General features: G+C 35.4%; 2 protein-coding genes and 1 long non-coding RNA gene across 5 annotated transcripts in view; 1 reads left to right on the top strand and 2 right to left on the bottom strand.

The window, feature by feature from the left end:
* The window catches only part of LOC149795857 (uncharacterized), a 114814-nt gene that overhangs the window by 16552 nt on the left and 80056 nt on the right, over positions 1 to 18206 (bottom strand). For both annotated transcript variants that reach the window (XM_089965783.1, XM_089965784.1), the window contains exons 13-14: positions 17409 to 17467; positions 149 to 1277 (exon numbers count right to left, since the gene is read on the bottom strand). In XM_089965783.1, the coding sequence (XP_089821909.1) occupies positions 149 to 1277; positions 17409 to 17467 (1188 nt within the window). The remainder of the gene's footprint in view (positions 1 to 148; positions 1278 to 17408; positions 17468 to 18206) is intronic.
* LOC149795859 (uncharacterized) lies at positions 3361 to 6087 on the bottom strand. Its single transcript, XR_016422435.1, has 3 exons — positions 5878 to 6087; positions 5158 to 5254; positions 3361 to 4347 (listed from the first exon to the last, which is right to left on the bottom strand). It is a non-coding gene; the product is annotated as an uncharacterized LOC149795859 (long non-coding RNA).
* On the top strand, positions 6161 to 10300 carry LOC149795858 (uncharacterized). 2 transcript variants are annotated; one of them, XM_089965782.1, is made up of 3 exons: positions 6178 to 6640; positions 7331 to 7426; positions 9427 to 10279. In XM_089965782.1, exons 1-2 carry the CDS (start codon positions 6451 to 6453, stop codon positions 7408 to 7410), a joined length of 270 nt encoding a protein of 89 aa, XP_089821908.1. In that variant the 5' UTR covers positions 6178 to 6450; the 3' UTR covers positions 7411 to 7426; positions 9427 to 10279. The 2 variants fall into 2 exon arrangements, with proteins under 2 accessions (XP_089821907.1, XP_089821908.1); XM_089965781.1 differs by lacking the exon at positions 7331 to 7426 and having other exon boundaries at positions 6161 to 6640; positions 9427 to 10300.

Here is an 18206-nt window from a genome sequence, read left to right as displayed (position 1 = left end):
ACAGTACAGTTTAATAGATTCAACAATAAATCTAGTAGTACCATGAAACACAGCGACAAAATCCAATGACCTCATCAGCTAAAAAATCTTAAATTACTGATTCATGTAGTGTGATCAAATGTGCAATAAAGAATGCAAGAACAATTACCTGAACTAACTGCAGGCAGTGCAATGGATGAAATGTCATTCTTTTCAGCTTCAAGGAAACATCCGGAGATGGCTGCATACAAGTCTTTTTCACACTCCTTGACCTTTTGAAGATTATGAGGCTCATAATCTACCCAACATGGCCCCACTGTGTGAATAACACATTTATATGGAAGTCTACCTGCAGTTGTGGTTACTTGACAACATACTGGGATCCTTCGATTCCTCTTTTCTCTGACTGATGCGTTTCCTTCCCGTATCAATTCTGAGCCTGCAGCATCTGCTATCACCTTGGCAACGCCACCTCCATGCTGCATTTTGTCATTAGCAGCATTCACAATGCAATCGACAGAAAGACTGAGAATATTTGCCATGTATACAGCTATTCTAATATTTTCCTTGGTATAGAATATTTCGACATCAGATGCATTATTAGACCCAGAAAAATCTCGTTGAAGATCTGTTGACTTAGGCGATAAAGTGTAATCATTCTGACATGGTTCCAACAACTGAGCATTTTCTCTAAATCTTTGCCTACTTCTTTCACTTTCTTTCACCTTCCCAGTTCTAATTTTGAGCTTATGTTTAAATTTCCTGATATCATCCTGTTTGTCACTGTACACAACCACCTTACTCGTCATTTCATCATAGACACATATTGTGTCCTCAGACTGTACTTCTTCTATGACAGCACTCACAATTTTCTTTTCCTCTTCATCCAGAAAAACCTCATCTGATTGCTTATTTCGAAGAGCCTGTAATTTTCTGGTTAGATTCTTTTTGACACAAAGGGTTACTTTTGGTGAACCATGTATCACAACAGAATCCCCATCCAATGAAGTATGTACACCTTCCTCTTTTCTAAATCCATTTTCCATAATCTTTAATGCCTTGAATTCCAATTCAGACACATTGTTTATTGAAGTACTATGCACACACAACTCCTCATCTGGAGTTCTTGATTCTAAATGGTGCTTTGCAACATTCATCTGGTGTGTAGTTGCCTCCTTGTTACCTTTTACACTGTCCTCAACTCCACGTAAGTCTTTCAAACTGGCAAATAGTGTTTCCTCTTGACCTGTTTTTTGTGCTTTTTCTACTAAGCTGCCAGGGGAATGGTAGTCCAATTTCTGAAGTAAATCAAAAATAAACTTTTGAATTATAATTGGTAAATTGATGATGTAATGATAATGGTGTTGTTTGCCTTTTTTTAAGCAGTAAACCTGATATGAAGGTCACTGTAGAATGTGGCGGCAGGACCTACATGTCAATCAGATGATGGAAGTGACATTGCTTTCACAATATGTGATGCTGTCCACAAGTTGCAAGAGAGTATTTCACATCATAAATTGTCTTAGCTTCATGATGATAATGAATAAAATCCATCTAGCAGGTTTAGGAAATATAAGCAAATGAAAATAATTTTACCAAATCTTAACGCATTCTTTTTTTACTGACTCTGACACCATAATCAAATGGCAAAATGAGCACACTGCAGATTAAATTGTTAGTGTCTTGATTATTCATGCCACATATAATAATAATCTATCGAACTATTTAGATCAAAATGAGCAGATAAAATAACTTTAATTAAATCTAAGAAAACTGCTAGCACTGTCATTGCCGCCAGTGGAAAAGTGGTTGCTGTGTCTTGCTTCTCCCTCAACACAGGTCTCAAGATAAATGAAATATAAAAAAACAACAGAGACCCATATTCACACAATTTCTCAAATTTTCTTTCCTCATATGGAGATTTTGCATGTTTTTGCTTATGAAATTTGCTATGATATTTTTTTCATAAATAGAGAACACATAACAATAAATTTAACTTTTACATTTGTACACTGGAAAGCTCTTTAATTAATTTTTTTTTAAAGTTTAGGAATTCATCAAAATTGAAAAATCCTCCAATTCTCCTTGAGAATAAAAAATGAGTTCAAAGGGATAAAATTCAATACTTTGGAATGTGACAAGTGACTTGTCAATAAGAGAATGTTCAAAAAGTTCAAATAACACCTGTCAGGAAACACTCACTATGAATTTTAAAAATTATGAACTCCATTAAGCTTGTATAAACTGGTGTAAGACTTATTACGATGTGGATCTCATGAATTAAATACGTTTCTAAAACAACTGCAGTTTATACAGCACTGGCAAGACAGCATTTCCAACTGATTCGAAAGCTTCCCACAAAAAGCGGTCTATAGTGAAGTTCACGACTTGTACCAACTACTAAGAAATATCAATCGCTATGTTATTATTGAAATTGTACAAGTTGTCAGTGAAGAAGAAACTCCCCATTGTGACACAGTTCATGGAGATGGGCAGTATTCTTACAACACAAACCTGAATATGAAAACCTAAGATGTCTATTTAAGGTAGGCACCCATGATCAGGTAGTGTAAATGGAACTTGTAATCACACAGCTAGCCGAATTGATCTAAAACTTTGTTTCCCACATATTTCTGAAGGAGCTTCTCAGGATTTCAAAATAATTTAATGACATGTTTGTTCTTAATAAAACTGAACTTAATCCTTGCGTGATATAATAATAATAATAATAATAATAATGACCTTATTTAAAGAGGGTAACACAGCCCGGCTGTACTTTTTCCATCGTATACTCTGGAAAAGGATGGAATACGATGGAAAAACATGGAAAACCCTGGAAAATGATGGAAAAATGAAATATTCTGCAGAATTTAGCATGGAAACCCTGGACATTGTGCATGGAAAATGCTGGACATGCCTGGAAAATGCTGGACATTTTGGACTTTGAAATTTTTCAGCATGGAAAACCCTGGAAAACAATGGACATTTTGGACTTTGATTTTTTTCAGCATGGAAAACCCTGGAAAAGCATGGACAGTTTAGACTTAGAATTTTTTGGATAAATTTCAGCATGGAAAACCCTGGAAAAGGATGGACAGTTTGGACTTAGAATTTTTGGGATAAATTTCAGCATGGAAAACCCTGGAAAAGAACTTAGTCAATTTTCAAGATTGGTACAAAGAATTATTTTGAATTACCTAAAGAAAGAGCAATCATGACTAAACTGCGCTGTAACACAGATTTTTGAACTTGAAACTAAACTATTATTTCAAACCTATGATAAATATATACTGAGAAATAGAGGACACAAGTCAAATAAACAAACTAAACCATACACACACACACACTTGACCCCTGCTTTAAAAAAACAAACTACAAGTGTTGAAGTAGTACATCATTTATTGTATGTACCACATATGTAATTAAATGTTCATTATCAAAAGAACATCACTATACAAAAATGTTGGTGTAACACAAACTATACATGTATGAAAAGATATCCTGAAAAATTAGTTAAATCCTGACCAGAAAATATCTGGTGCATATAAAATCATAAATATGTCCAAATCTGTTCACCACTTGTGCTTGACACTACAGTGTATAAATATGAAATTCTGCTGTGCAATGGTGAGAGCCATTTTAGTCCTTTTCATGATGATTGGGGAGAACAGTACCATAAATGGCATTTCCAATTTCAACAACAATAATAGGTTCTCGAAGACACTTGATCCTATTTTTGATGATGAAAGGAAGTCTTCTTTCTTGTCAGAGCCAACTTCATTCCAAAGAGATGTTTGCTCATAATTATTAGTTATGTACACCTGTACAGCCCCCAGTTTCACACATTTCTTCTTTATCGGAGTACAATTTTTTGCAGATCCCACAATAAAAATTGTATTTGAGATACTCCTTACTGAATTCACATTTTTCCTTCAAATCTTTGACAATTGTCAATCCTGTGTTTGCTGAAGGAAGATGCAACTGAATTAAGTCCAAAAAGTCACATATTTAGCATCTGACAAATTATGTCTTGTTGGCAAAGCCCCAAGGACAATAACATGTTCAGACTTTGTGATTTCACTACAATATATATCTTGTTATGGGGCTATGACATAAAGTGGGGGATCTGTGACATGAGATGGGTAAGACTGAGTTGCTTCATTCACCTGATGATACTGTTCATTGTCTGAACTTGATTAAAACTCTATACTTTCTTCTGTGTCAGATGAAAAACTCATGTCACTGTCACCATATCTAGTTGGTTCATCTGTTGATATTCTCATTATATTTGAAGATTAGTATTACGTACAGTCACCAATTTCATAATATCCAAGACCAACAGAACTGGATTCACCTAGATCAACAACACTGTAATGAGAAATACAAATTTTAGTGAACATGTATAATTCATATTAAAATCTTAACATTCAAACATTATTGCTTTGTTGTGGGAATTGAATATGTACAGTTAATGTTACAATGTTACAGTAATTTAGTTTGACAAATCCAATGTTAATGCATGTAAATGACAAGTAATTGATACACAATAATATACTCAATCATACAAAGTACATGTGATACAACATACACTTCATAAATGTATGTGATGTTTTCAGAAAAACAACTCAAGTTTCATAACATTTTAGGGCATTATAAGAAAAATGAAAGTAAAAATTATATTTAACATTTTAAATAATTAAAAACTTAAGTATGACAATGCATAACAATAAATTATTATATCTTGTTCTGCAAGAATCAATACTGATCAGATATTTCCTGGAATTTCTGTAATTGGCTGATTTGGTTAAATATGGTGTACATTGTGCATATATTGTGTATGGTGTGTTGGATAACCCATACAGAGTGAATGTTCTGTTCAAACACGTACACTGAATATTCTGTCTGTAAATACTGAATGATTTCACCATATACTCAGAATTTGTTGAACTCTGAAAATTCCACTTAGTGTTGTATAGTGAAATTTGTTTATTCCTTAAATTATTGATATGATAATGAAACTGTGTTTAAGATATGAGCCATGTTAAGCTGTGAATGTACTAGGTAAGAACAAATGTATAAAGAATAATGCTTATCTTCACACAAATAAACATTGTTGTGGGAGACAGCTGCAGACATTATTTAAAATGTAAAAAAACTCTCTATTACTCCTGGAATTACCATTGTTTTCTCTTCCTCCAGTACATGGTGCTTTTAGGAATGGACTTTGTGGAATTAACTTCAAACTGCTTATATATTTTGTCCTGAACACCAGTACCTGTAATACACAAACAGCATTAAAACATTTACAGACTGTACAGTCAGACTGATTAAAACATTAACATATCGTTCAAAAATCATCTTCATGGTAAAACTTGTGTACATTTTAATCTTGCTAAGATTAATGTGAAATTTTTCAAAATTTCTTTTTCCAGGACTTAAGTTACTTAAGTTATGATTTTACTTATATATGTAGCAGTCTGAAAATTTAGCAGTAACCTAAAGACCTTTTTGGACTAGATCTACAAATACTCAAGAAATTCACAACTTTATCATAATACCAGAGCAGTCCCTGTTTGGGCTTACATGTATCACTGGAGTTAACATTTCCAAGACTAACAATTACAAGGTTATGGCTGTTAAAATAAAATTCCACAAATTAGGTTGCTTTGAAAGTTATATATACATATATATTGAAAAACAAAAATACCTACTCTAATTTTAATACTGGTGCAAAAGGAAACTTGTTTTTGACCTTGTATATCTTTTCACATTTATTGAAATACTTGCTTACAATTTAATTACCAGTCATACATATATTGTGTTGGGCGGTTAGTCATATAGTCAGTTTATACTTGGGCAAACGAGATAAAGTCGAGACTCCGTTTATCTCATACTCACCTATAATATTTGGGTGTCCAATTTGTGTTGTCTTTCCATTTGTGTTCCACACCTCGACACGATATTGCCTCTTGGTCGTAAACTTTGTCTTCTAAAACCACTTTACTGTAAACCAATCATTCCCCAACATATCCAAATCACGGCGTTGGTATCCGATGTATAGATATTAACTCTTTAGATAAATCATAAATCAAAAGAGAACAAAATGTCTTGATTTTTCTGTCAAGTATTCGCCTTCGCGTATCGGAGTCACGTTTTTGTCACGCAGAAATAGCCGAGGTTGTTCCGTATGATGATGGCTGATGAAGCTGACTATGATGGGATATAAAATTAAGAACTTATTTATTTTTAACCAATTGCTACATTGAAAAAGCCGGCATATTTTGATTTCATGCATTAGAACCAAATTTTCTGTAAAAAGAAAAAAAAAAACAACAAAAAAACCGTTTCTGTAAATTTTGGTTCCAAATTTGGCACCGAAAAACGCTGTGGATAACCAGTCTAGAATTTGGCGCAATTTTCGATTGGAGTGTCATTGAAATTGTAAAATATAAAATATCCCAGGATTTTAAGATGACCACTGAACCAGAAATATTACTGGTTATATGGGTGAATGATCGTCCCATTCAGGGAGGCATAATCTGTATGGCTGATGTACGCTCGCCACGAAAAGAAATGAAGGAATATCGCACGGGAGAGAAAGTGATGGCGGTTTGTCGTGGATTCAAGGGATACCATGAGTGTATTATTGCGAAAATAGCAGGTAAGTCATTACTCAGTCCAATTGTAGCAAAAATATTTGCACGGCCGCCAAGTACCTTAGCTGCGAAAGACTTCGCGTGACGTAAATTTACGGAAAGCTATTACGAAATATATCCTATGGAACAATTTCTTTTTTTCATGCTGTTTGAAGACTGATAAATTAAACGTCAAACTTGTAAGGATATTGAAAGGTATGTGTTATGTTTTAAGCTTTGTTTACATAATTGGCAACATTTTTTACTTATCCTAATGCACAATGACCAGTCATCTCGTGTCTGTCGTTCAAAAAAGTTGGTACGTGCCGGCCTTGCGAATATACATTTCCAAATTGTAAATTTCACTTTAAATTTTATTGACCCTTGATATTATTAATGATCTGACTGGTATTTGTATTTTTTACATTTTCGTTATTATTTTCCAGACAGTGTGCTATTTGTAGCAATAAGTTATATTTGTTTTAATTAATTTTAGACTGTGACTCGGAAATATACCGGTAGATCTCTTTTCCAATTAATCTTCAATTCAGATTATGGCTTGTTTCTGTCTATCCAATTTATATTCAGCCATTTCAGTAATATTTAATAGTAACTTATTGTATAATTAATAAGAATGTACAGTTGTAAACTGTTGGAAATGATTATCATTTTTCCTCACCAAAAATACTTGTTTAGTTTGTGTCCTTTAATTTCAGAAAAAAAAGTGGCAAGGCACAGTTATGTAAACAACTTGATGGCGACAGCTTCATTGAAATTCTTCGATCTTTTAATTTGAATTAAGCATGCGAGAGGTAATACCACATTTGTTTCAAATTCAAATGTCTAGAACATTAGCTGTAACCTGGAGTTGTGTATGTAGATAAGTAAATATATCAGAAACTTAGTGCATATGAATCATCATGGTGAAAATTTGGATTAAATTTTTTTTCACACCCAGCATGAGGCAGAAATATGTCAAATTTTGGATTTTAACAAAGCTGCTAAATAAATATTCAGAATGCTGTACAGCTCTGGTGAATATATTGGCAAGACACTAACTGGGGCAAAAGCCAATAATAAGTACACACAAGGCCACCTCTCCAAGAACAGTCCAGAATTCAAATAATTTATGGTATATTTTAAATTATTAACCATGCATTTTGAACTTTGTTAACCTATGACAAAATATATGCCAAATTGTAACAAAATTTTTTTATGAACTAAGGCTGGAACATTATTATGAAATTTAAACGTATACACAACTACTACTTGAAACATTATAGTGTAGACAGGCAATATTCAAATGGACAATGTAAATCTACTTTCAGTTTAAATGGTATAATCACAACTGCATGTATATGGTAGCCAGTTTGTGTGTGCGTGATTCAGATGTTTAGTAACGTAGCTTTAACAAATGTTTAGTCACATCGCTACGATGTCTGCAGTGTGGCAATTTATAGTGATGTCTAGCACTGGGATATCATGCCACAGACATGTAGCATAATGTCTCCCACCCATTCACATTATCTTGACACCAGGTTGACCAGTCCTAACACTAACCTCTTAACCATTTACCTTATAGAGCATAATTACAAAGTGCAGCATGCTATAAATAGAGCACCTGTTACCTATTCGACTCCATACGCATAGGCCTGCCTGTTAACTGTTAAGCAATGTAGTGTATTTTATGTTAAACAGCAACTGTAACCATTTTACATTTTTGGTACACATCTATTATGTGTCGAAAAATTTAAGATTAAAAGTCTGATTGTTATAGCTGCGTAATTATTTTTCACTGAAGAATTTTTTACGTGCTTTAAAATCTTGAGAGGACTCATTCACCGTCATGTCAGGGAGGCCGCGTGACCAATCGTAGCTGCCATTTCTCATACTTCAAATTTATAATTTGTCGTCTGCATCTACATCACTAAGTCATCTGAATTTGATAATTTATGAAAACTAATTGCTGCCTGCATCAATATCAGAGCCTTTACCTAAGTTATTGAATCTTTCGTACTTCTGATTCTAATTGTGGAAACTTCGTAAGTACTGAATGAAATCCGCGACCTCCATTTTGGAGAGTGGAGATTATGACCCAGTTACTTTAAATAGCAGATATCGACCAGGGCATAAACAGTGACCACGTGATCTGATGTAATTGTCATTCACAGAAATGAATGTAGTATCTAAATGGGGGTTTTCCCCGAAGGTGGCGCTATGAAAACCGGCTTAAAATGGCTGATGTTTACAGTAGGCATCAAAAGGCGCTTCCATGTGAATGGAGTAGAGGCGTCAAAAGATGCTTGCATGAGGTAAAGGGTTAATGCTGAGGACTAGGTGAGGCAGCTAATAGTACCATTTTTTTAATAAGTCTTTGGTATGACTCGGTTAAGGGTTCAAACCTGTGACCTCTCACACCCGTAGCAGGCGCTCTAACCACTTAGACTTAGGCCACAGGAGCAGTTAGCTAGCCAGTTTAATTTGTGATGGAAACCACAGGTTTTTAAGCCTATCAAGTTAGTCATCAAGCCAAGTGCCTCATTACAATTACCAACCTCAGGGATTGTAAAAGTACTGTAATTACATGAAATGTTTCAGGCATAACTCTCATTCTCTCACTCCCCTCTCTCTCTCTCTCTCTGCCTCTGTCTCTGTCTGTCTGTCTGTCTCTCTCTCTCTCTCTCTCTCTCTCTCTCTCTCTCTCTATATATATATATATATATATATATATATATATTTTTTATTTGGGATTGAAATAAATTTGAAATCTTGCTTGATTCGATTCATTAATATACAATGATTTGTATTTCAGAAATCATGAAGGAGAAGTATAACATTGGGGAGGTGATGGTGAGACAGAAGCTTTGCGATTTGGTTAAACCATCAAGAGTACCATCACTTCCACAGACTCCAGTGGTGACAACAGAAAAATAAGAAATGTGGTGAATGAACTATGAAACAACACGTGTAAAAAGAAATATTTCAAATTTTTTTAATTAAAATTGAGATAGAAATTAATGTGAATTTCTGTTATTTTGTTGTTAAGATTGCTTCAGAATAAATTCATAACTATAACTAGAGTAAGAGAACATATTTTTAGAAACTCGGATGATGTTAAGGAGCCAGTAATCTGGATTTTATGACACCAGTAGAAGTGTAGCGACATTTATGACAACTTAAGCCATGTTGTCTACTGAATACTAGTGCACAACCTATTAAGCTACCAGTGACAAGTATAGTTTTTAATTTTTGTTTCCTTGTTTAAAAGTTACTAAACATCACAGTCAATACAGTGAGTTGGTTGGGGTAATTTGGATCATGTTCTTCTTGAAATTATCATCAAATAAAAGTTGCATCACTGTTAAAAATCTCGTTTTCATAAAATATTTCAACAATTTTCAGCTAAATTTTAGTGTTGTCCAGGGTTTTCCAGCCTACCCTGGATAAAGACTGGAATATTAGTCCAAATGCTCCAGCATTTTCCATGCTAGAATTGTCCAGGGTTTTCCATCGTTTTCCATGCTGGAATTGTCCAGGGTTTTCCAGCCTACCCTGGACAGAGGCTGGAATATTAGTCCAAATACTCCAGCGTTTTCCATGCTAGAATTTTCCAGCGTTTTCCATGCTAGAATTGTCCAGGGTTTTCCAGCCTACCCTGGACATAGGCTGGAATATTAGTCCAAATACTCCAGCGTTTTCCATGCTAGAATTTTCCAGCGTTTTCCATGCTAGAATTGTCCAGGGTTTTCCAGCCTACCCTGGACAGAGGCTGGAATATTAATCCAAATACTCCAGCGTTTTCCATGCTAGAATTTTCCAGCGTTTTCCATGCAAGAATTGTTCAGGGTTTTCCAGCCTACCCTGGACAGAGGCTGGAATATTAGTCCAAATACTCCAGCGTTTTCCATGCTAGAATTTTCCAGCATTTTCCATCGTTTTTCATGGAATATGATGGACATTCTACAGCCGGGCTAAATTAGCTAAAAACTAATCTACCTTGAGGCCCTCATACAAAGGAATTCATTTATTTAAGCTGCATCTCTGAAGCCACTGGATATATTGGGTTTGGAAGAAGGAAATAGAGTGGGCATTTCTAATCTCAGCTGGAATACTATTCCAGAGCAGAGTTCCAGAGTATTGGAAACTGTTTTTAAATAACTCCTTATTTGGTTTGGGAATTTTATACTGTTTGGTAGACATGGATCGCAGGTGGGGAGTATTACCAGGTAGCCTATACTGGAATAGTGATTGTAAATATTCAGGAGCACTGTTCTGAGATATCCTGTACATTAATTTGGCTTTTCTCAAACAGATTCGGTCTTTAATAGGTAATATTTTTAACCTACCAGCTAAACTTTCCTTGCTTTCTTTCTGGATTGATATTAGCCCAAATGCTCTTTTTTGAAGATGTGCCAGCTTTGCTGTGTTTTTATCATTTGAATTACCCCATACTGTACTACAGTAGTCCAAATAGGGTTGTATGTAACTGTTATAAAATAGTTTCCTGTGCCTTTCAGGGAGAAAATGTCTTATCCTACTGAGAAGCCATAAACTTGAATTGACTTTTTTACTGGTATGTTTGATATGTTCAGTCCATGATAGGTTATTATCTACCAGAACACCAAGTAGCCTATCATGACAGACTATTTGCAGATTTGTATCCTTCCATTACAGACATAGTTCATCACTATCAAGATTTGTCCTTCTTTGCTGTGTTGAGATAAGTAATATTTTAGTTTTACCAGTATTTACCACCATGCCATTACATGTGCACCAGGTTTCCAGTTTGTTTAGTGCATTCTGTAAAGAAATTTCGAGCTCATGCTTTGTGTTTTGGATTTCTGACAATGTTGTGTCATCTGCATAGAGATCTGTAGATGATATTGAGTCTCTTAGTAAAAGTGGTAGGTCATTAATAAATAAAATGAATAGTAGTGGACCTAGAATTGAGCCTTGTGGTACTCCATATCTAATTGTTTCAGGTTCAGACAGAACATTATTTATGTAAACATGTTGTGTTCTCTCATTTAAATACGAAGTAAACCATCTAATTGTTCTTTCATCCCACTGGTAGATTTTCAGTTTCTTCAAAAGGATTTCATGATCCACCATGTCAAAAGCTTTCCTCAAATCTACAAATACAGTTTCTATTATTCTACCTTGGTCAAGTGCTTGAAGCCATTTATCAGTTAGGGAGATCAAGGCAGTCTCACAGGAATGGTTCTGTCTAAAGCCTGATTGATTAGGGTGTAACAGCAAGTGTTTGGTTAAATATGACATGAATGAGTCATGGACAATATGTTTTTCAATCAATTTTGACAAGTTTGGTAGTATTGAAATTGGTCGGTAGTTATCAGCATCATCCTTAGAACCAGATTTGTGAATAGGAGTTACTTTTGCAGTTTTCCATATTTTGGGGACAGATGAGGTTGCAATACTTAAATTAATTATGAATGTTATGCTATCTACAATAGCAAAGGCAGAAGATTTAATGAGTCGTGGACCAATCTGATCAAGTCCTGTAGCTTTCTTGGTATCAAGTTCACTGAGACATTTTTTAACAAAGTTTTTTGACACTGGTGGGATAGAGAAACATACCTCCTTTGAGATTTTACTGCTGCAGAGCTTTTTCAGTTCATTAAAGTTGTTTTCTATCACTGGCTCTTTTAACTTTGTGGTAATGTTGATGAAAAAATCATTGAAAACATTTGCAATGTCAGTTTCATCAGTGACTATGGTGTCATTTACCAGAAGTGAGTGAATTTTATTTGTCTGTTTTTTGTGCGTTCCTCCAGTGAGTTCATTGAAGACTTTCCAAATGGAGTTTGTGTTGCTCTTTTTGTTTTCAAGCAATGATTGATAATAAGTTTTTTTAGCTTTTTTGATCATACTTGTTATTTTATTTCTCCATACTTTATATTATGCATGGTTTTCCATAGCCTTGAATTTGTCTCGTGTTTTCATAGCATCTAGGATTTCAGTAGTAAGCCAATTAGGTTGAATATCAGTCTTTACTCGATGTACTTTCAGTGGTGCATGCTTAGATACTACATCCATAAATAAGTCAGTCCACACCCTCATGGCTTCATCTATGTCATCCAAATTTTGGATCATACTCCATGGAACTTTATATAGGTCATTGAGAAATTGTTCTTCATTAAAAGTTTTGAACGATCTGTAAGTGATCGTTTTATGTGTATTTTTCTTATTTTTCTTGCATTTAACCTTTCTTGTCAAAAAAGTAGGATAGTGGTCACTAAGACCAACATTCGGTACATTAACACAAGCCACATTGTCTGGTAGGTTAGTATAAATGTGATCAATAAGAGTGCTTGATTTTTCTGTTACCCTTGTAGGCTCATTTACCAGCTGGTCTAGGCCTAATGATTCAATAAATTCCATCCAGTTGTTCCTTATTTGAGTATTGAGAAGGTCCTTATTTATATCTCCGAGTATATATGTTTCTTTCTCCTGTGCTAGAACATTTTCTATTTGTTTCAAAAAGTTATCATTCCAAAATGCTTTGGAGGAAGGTGGTCTATAAATGAAACCAGCTAGGAAAGATTTTGCATTATTTTGAAAACTTTCCACCCAGATACTCTCAATTTCATGTGACTCCAAGTCAAGTCACCTTTTTACAGTTTATCACTCCCTCACAAAATAAGAAAAGCCCCCCACCCCCCCAAAAACAACGTAGAAAGAACTATAATATATAGAATACAAACCCATAACTAATTTTGTGTAGCATACTGCTCCATCTGTAAACCAATTTTTTTATAGCAAATATGTTCCTTCTTTGATAATACTTTGATTATGTTTCCTTTGATAATATTTATCAAATCATGATACCTTAGGAGAACTACTAGTTCCAAATCCAGACCTCCCAGATTAAATTGTTTTAGCTAAAAAGCTAAAAGGTATATGCCCACTAAGGTGGTAGTTATATACAGTAATCTCCCCATCATACTGGGAATGGCGCCAAAACCTGAATCCCACGAAAAGTCAGTTACAACTGGAGCAGTAGCATGCTTTCTATGTGGATGTAACTGCGGCAGGCTTGGAGCGTTTATGTTCATTGTGATTGGGCAAGTATTATTAAAAAAAAACATGCTTTATTAGGGAAAAAATAGTCTCTTCTTCAAATATGTTACCCAGTTGTAGCACCTTAGGAAATTACTATGAGGTGGAGGGAGTTCTATCCCCTTACCCCAAAAAGATCATCTCTGGTCCCATAAGGTATAAGAGACACCTTCTAGATAACCCAACATGAAAATAAACTCCACATGTTGGAGAGTGGCTATGAAAGGGAAAAGAATTTCCCACCTGCAAATCCAACAGAAGTCATGAATCCATGTCCACATAAATCTGTTGAATGACCCAGAAAAATAACCTTTTGCACCACAGGTAAAGATCCCACCAGACTGAGCTGTGCCTTATCACAGAGATCTTCATCTCACTGCATGTGTAATAACAGAGAACAGTTTTGCTCATATGCCATGTTGTGTGCTTATTTCCGATATGCGGAACAGGGAGAAAACTTTATCCAGGACCAACATGTCTGTGTTGATGTATTGTCCTTTCCCTATTTTGAGGGCAAGAAAAGGCATATTCTCCCTCAAAGCAATGGTTCAGTCTTCCTTTAATACCACTTCTAAAGGTTGCATTGTGTCCTTTAGATAACCTTTAGAAGAAGCGTCCAGAATACACAGGAATCATTATCAACATCTGATTACCCATGAACATTAGGCAAAGAAAGCAGAGTGCATCATGAATGACAATGACCCATCTTGCTGCAACTAGATATAGAGGTCTCCAAAAGTAGGACATGTAATCACTGATTCTGCCTACTGTTTGCCAATGTGGTGAGGAGGCAGGATATATAAGACAGGTAAACCAATGAAGTTCTTCGAAGCAGTTCAATTGGTATCTTGTTCAGCCAGGTTAGTACCCATGATAAATTCCACTTGGGCAAGGATCCAGTGTCATTGGACAGGTGAAATCTAAAGTGAACAGAAGATTAGATAGGTCTTTGGTTTGTTCAATACCCAATCTTCCATGAATAACGCATTCTGCCAGTGATCGTGGAGTGGTAGGTTTTAATCATGATTGGTGCTAACTGTTTCTCATCGAAGAGCCTTGAGGAAGTTAGCTACTGATGTGTGATTGCCTGTAGTGGTATAAAGTGTTCTTGTGTGCTCCACTGAAAGTATATTTCATTGCCTTGTTATGCCTTCAAGGTGGATAAGCCATTTCACTTGAGGGATTCTCCATGACTTGTTTTAAGAACTGTTACTAATGGGGTATTTTAAAAAGATCCAGATGTGTAGATTCAGGACCTCTAGACTCAGATGAAACACTAGAATATACATGCTTAAAGCAGATGAAGGAATATCTTGATTCCTGGCAATCCAAGATTTCCCATTTAAGTAGAGTAAATAGGATGAAGAGATATCCCATTATTATACTTCCTGCATCACCTTCGGAGGAAGTGTACATCTGGCTGTTCCAATCTATAGAAACAGCAGGACCCAGGCCATTTGACTCTGGAACTGGTGAGACCAAGGTCGGGATTTAGGAATTCTACCATACTGTGTGGGATAATGAGTAGGCCAACACATTAGCCAGCCCTTGATATGTCGAACGTGGACGTGGATATGTCATTGAGGACATCACTTTATAACATCCCAAACAAGAATCCAAAGGTCTAGGGACCTGGTTCTGATTTGATGATTGAGGTAAGTCACCACAGTGGAGTTGTCAGAGAGAATGAGAACTGTTGACTTGTAAATAATGATCCTGAGAGGCCATACTCCTCTGATATCCTAAAATGTTAGCAGACATGCTTACCTCTCCCTCCTCCAGTCCTCTGTGTTTGCATCTGTACTGATCATGATTGCCGGAGATTGTGCTTGCAAAGGTATCCATAATATTAGTCCAATCTTGTTTCCTACCTTCGGGATGCAGCAGAACCACTGTATTGGGAGTGCTAAGAAAGCGACCTACTATTAAGACGTCTGCTGCAGCATTGAGAAAAAAACAGCAATCAAAGAAGTTCTATAGCAGATGGATTGTTCCATGTAGGCAAGGACTCTAACACTGTACTAATTCAATTATCATACCTGAGGGTGATATACTGTTATTTGAATGCTGTCTTCCTTACCTACTTGAACAAATCTTGAATGGTACATACTGTGTGGTCTAAAGCTAAATTCAGAAACTTAACCTAAACTAGTAACTTGTTTAATGTAGGTCAAAATTCAGTGAGGTTGTACACCGAAGACATGTCAGTACAGTATTCTTCCTGTTTTGTAAAAGTGAGCTCAAATACTGCTTTTTTTACTGTGTTTATAAAAAAATAACATTGACTGCATAAACGGAAAGATGGGTCACATTCTTATTAAAAATGGTTCAAATCAATGGCTATGTGCTGAATAAATGATCAGCAGATTAGTTCCACTTTCTCAAAGTTCAATCCAACATGGTTGATCTAAACTGACACTCTGTTAAGTGTCAAGATACCCCACTTTTTGTGAACTGGCTTAAGGGTAGATGTTTTCAACTGACAAATGATGTCTGAGTTTCTCCTTCTAGAACTTGTTTATAGATAAATACAGAACTTTAAGATGCCGATGCATTTAACACAAACGTAGTATGATGCCATTTTCTCAAATAATCTTTTCATCTCAACAACATCCTAAAGAAATAAGTTGTCTTTTGTTTCATCAAGACTCTAATATTGTACTAATGGCTGATTGATGGATAAAAGTGCTAGACCCACCAAGGAGAAACATCAAATGGAGCAACTCAATAGTATGCTGCAATACAACAGCAGACCTTGATCATAATGAGGCTCTTATTCAAAATAATTATCTCCAGATCAAAAGACAAAAAGACAATGATTTGGTCAACCTTAATTTAAAAAAAAATGAAACCATCTCACAATGGGTATGACAAATCAACTGAACTACAAATAATTTCTGCGATCTTTCCCCCATTGTACATTAAAAACATGAACGACTCCTACATTTTTGCAAGAAATTCGCGATCCTTTGGTCTAGCATCAACGCCACATTAAGAAGTCTTTTAGTGAAAAACCCGGTGTTGATATGACCATCTGTACAACAGGAGTAGCGATAACATGATCTTCAATATTGCCGCTGTGGTGGCGATAATGCTGGACATCAAATCATCACCATTTTCAATTAAAACCAACTAGATATAATAAGTGTTCAAGTGTAAATCTCATGTTCACATGACTTTCCATTCATGAGTAATGTTGATAAAAAGATTTTCATTGTGTCTGCTGTATTAGCCAGGGTAGGCATAAAAGGCCGATTTCAGATTATTACCATGGTCATTTAGGACTAACTGGACACCATAGGAAATCTTCTTATGAGAACACCCTTGTCAATATGTATATCCATTCAGAAGCACTAGCAATAGCATGCTAGAGCTTATGAATGGATATAGATATTGACAAGGGTTTAGGACCTACTAGATCTTGGAATGAATGTGTTTTCAATTTAGGTGTTATTCTTCCCAATAGTTTAAGAGAAGTGGTGATTACAAAATTATGCTAACAGACGTTGAACGAGAGACATTGGATGAAGGAACATTATATAAGTCTTAAGTAAAAAATTGCTTTAAGTATAGGATTATTTATAGTTTGTATATTATCATACCCATCATTCCCCAACCATAAACTCATGCAACCACAAAAGCTAGTTTTGAGCATGAATTTAGAAGGAAGGATATATATCTTATCATACAGAACTTTGAAATATGGAACCATACCTGTGGTTGTTGCTTTTCTATTTTAAATGGTTTAGTACCCTGTTCCAATCCTTTAGCATCTGAAGATAGAAAAAATGTGTCAAGGTTTAGTTTTGCATGTGAAAAACAAGCGAAAATTTCTTACAGCAGCCTAAGTATAATATAAAGAATTCACTTATGCATCTTACACCACTGCATGGTACTGAATTTACAGTAATATAATATGCAGGGAACTTTAGCCGACAAGGTATCTCTCAGAGCAAAAATCTTGTGAATCTTTTTTAGTGCATCAGACATAGGCTTGCAGAATAATCTTGATGCATGAACAGATGAGGGGCAGTGCCCTTCCTTTTCAGTGATAATAACTGTAAAGATAAATGGAGAGTGTCCGATTTCCAGTCCTCTGACCAATGTGGCTCTGCGAATTGTGATGTGGGAAAATTAGACATTCTAGGCTCACTACCTGGTGGAATGCATCTGCTAGCCACACTGAAGATCAAATGGAAACATAAGAAAATGTGGGTATTGGCCTATTGTATTTCATTAGAGGGGGAAGGTTGCTCCATGGTCCTGGTCTGTGAACTAGAAAGTCTGGTAATGGCAGAAATGAATGCTTGGTGACAAGCATTGGACCTGCTTGGTAAATAATACTTTACAAATAGCTACCAGTGCTTGGTACCTGGTCAGACATGCCAACCTATTGTTATTGTAAAGCTGGAAAATTAATTAAAAGTTTGACGCAGTGATGATAACATTATGTGTAACTGAAACGTTTGTAAAGTACGTGCAGACTTTATTTACCACTAGTACAGTTGCACA

This window comes from Sinohyriopsis cumingii, chromosome 7 (genome assembly GCF_028554795.1).
Source record: "Sinohyriopsis cumingii isolate HCF-2022 chromosome 7, ASM2855479v2, whole genome shotgun sequence".
NCBI classification, from domain to species: domain Eukaryota; kingdom Metazoa; phylum Mollusca; class Bivalvia; order Unionida; family Unionidae; genus Sinohyriopsis; species Sinohyriopsis cumingii.
The sequence above is the reverse complement of the archived record's forward strand: the minus strand, read 5'-3'. Positions and strand labels throughout refer to the sequence as shown.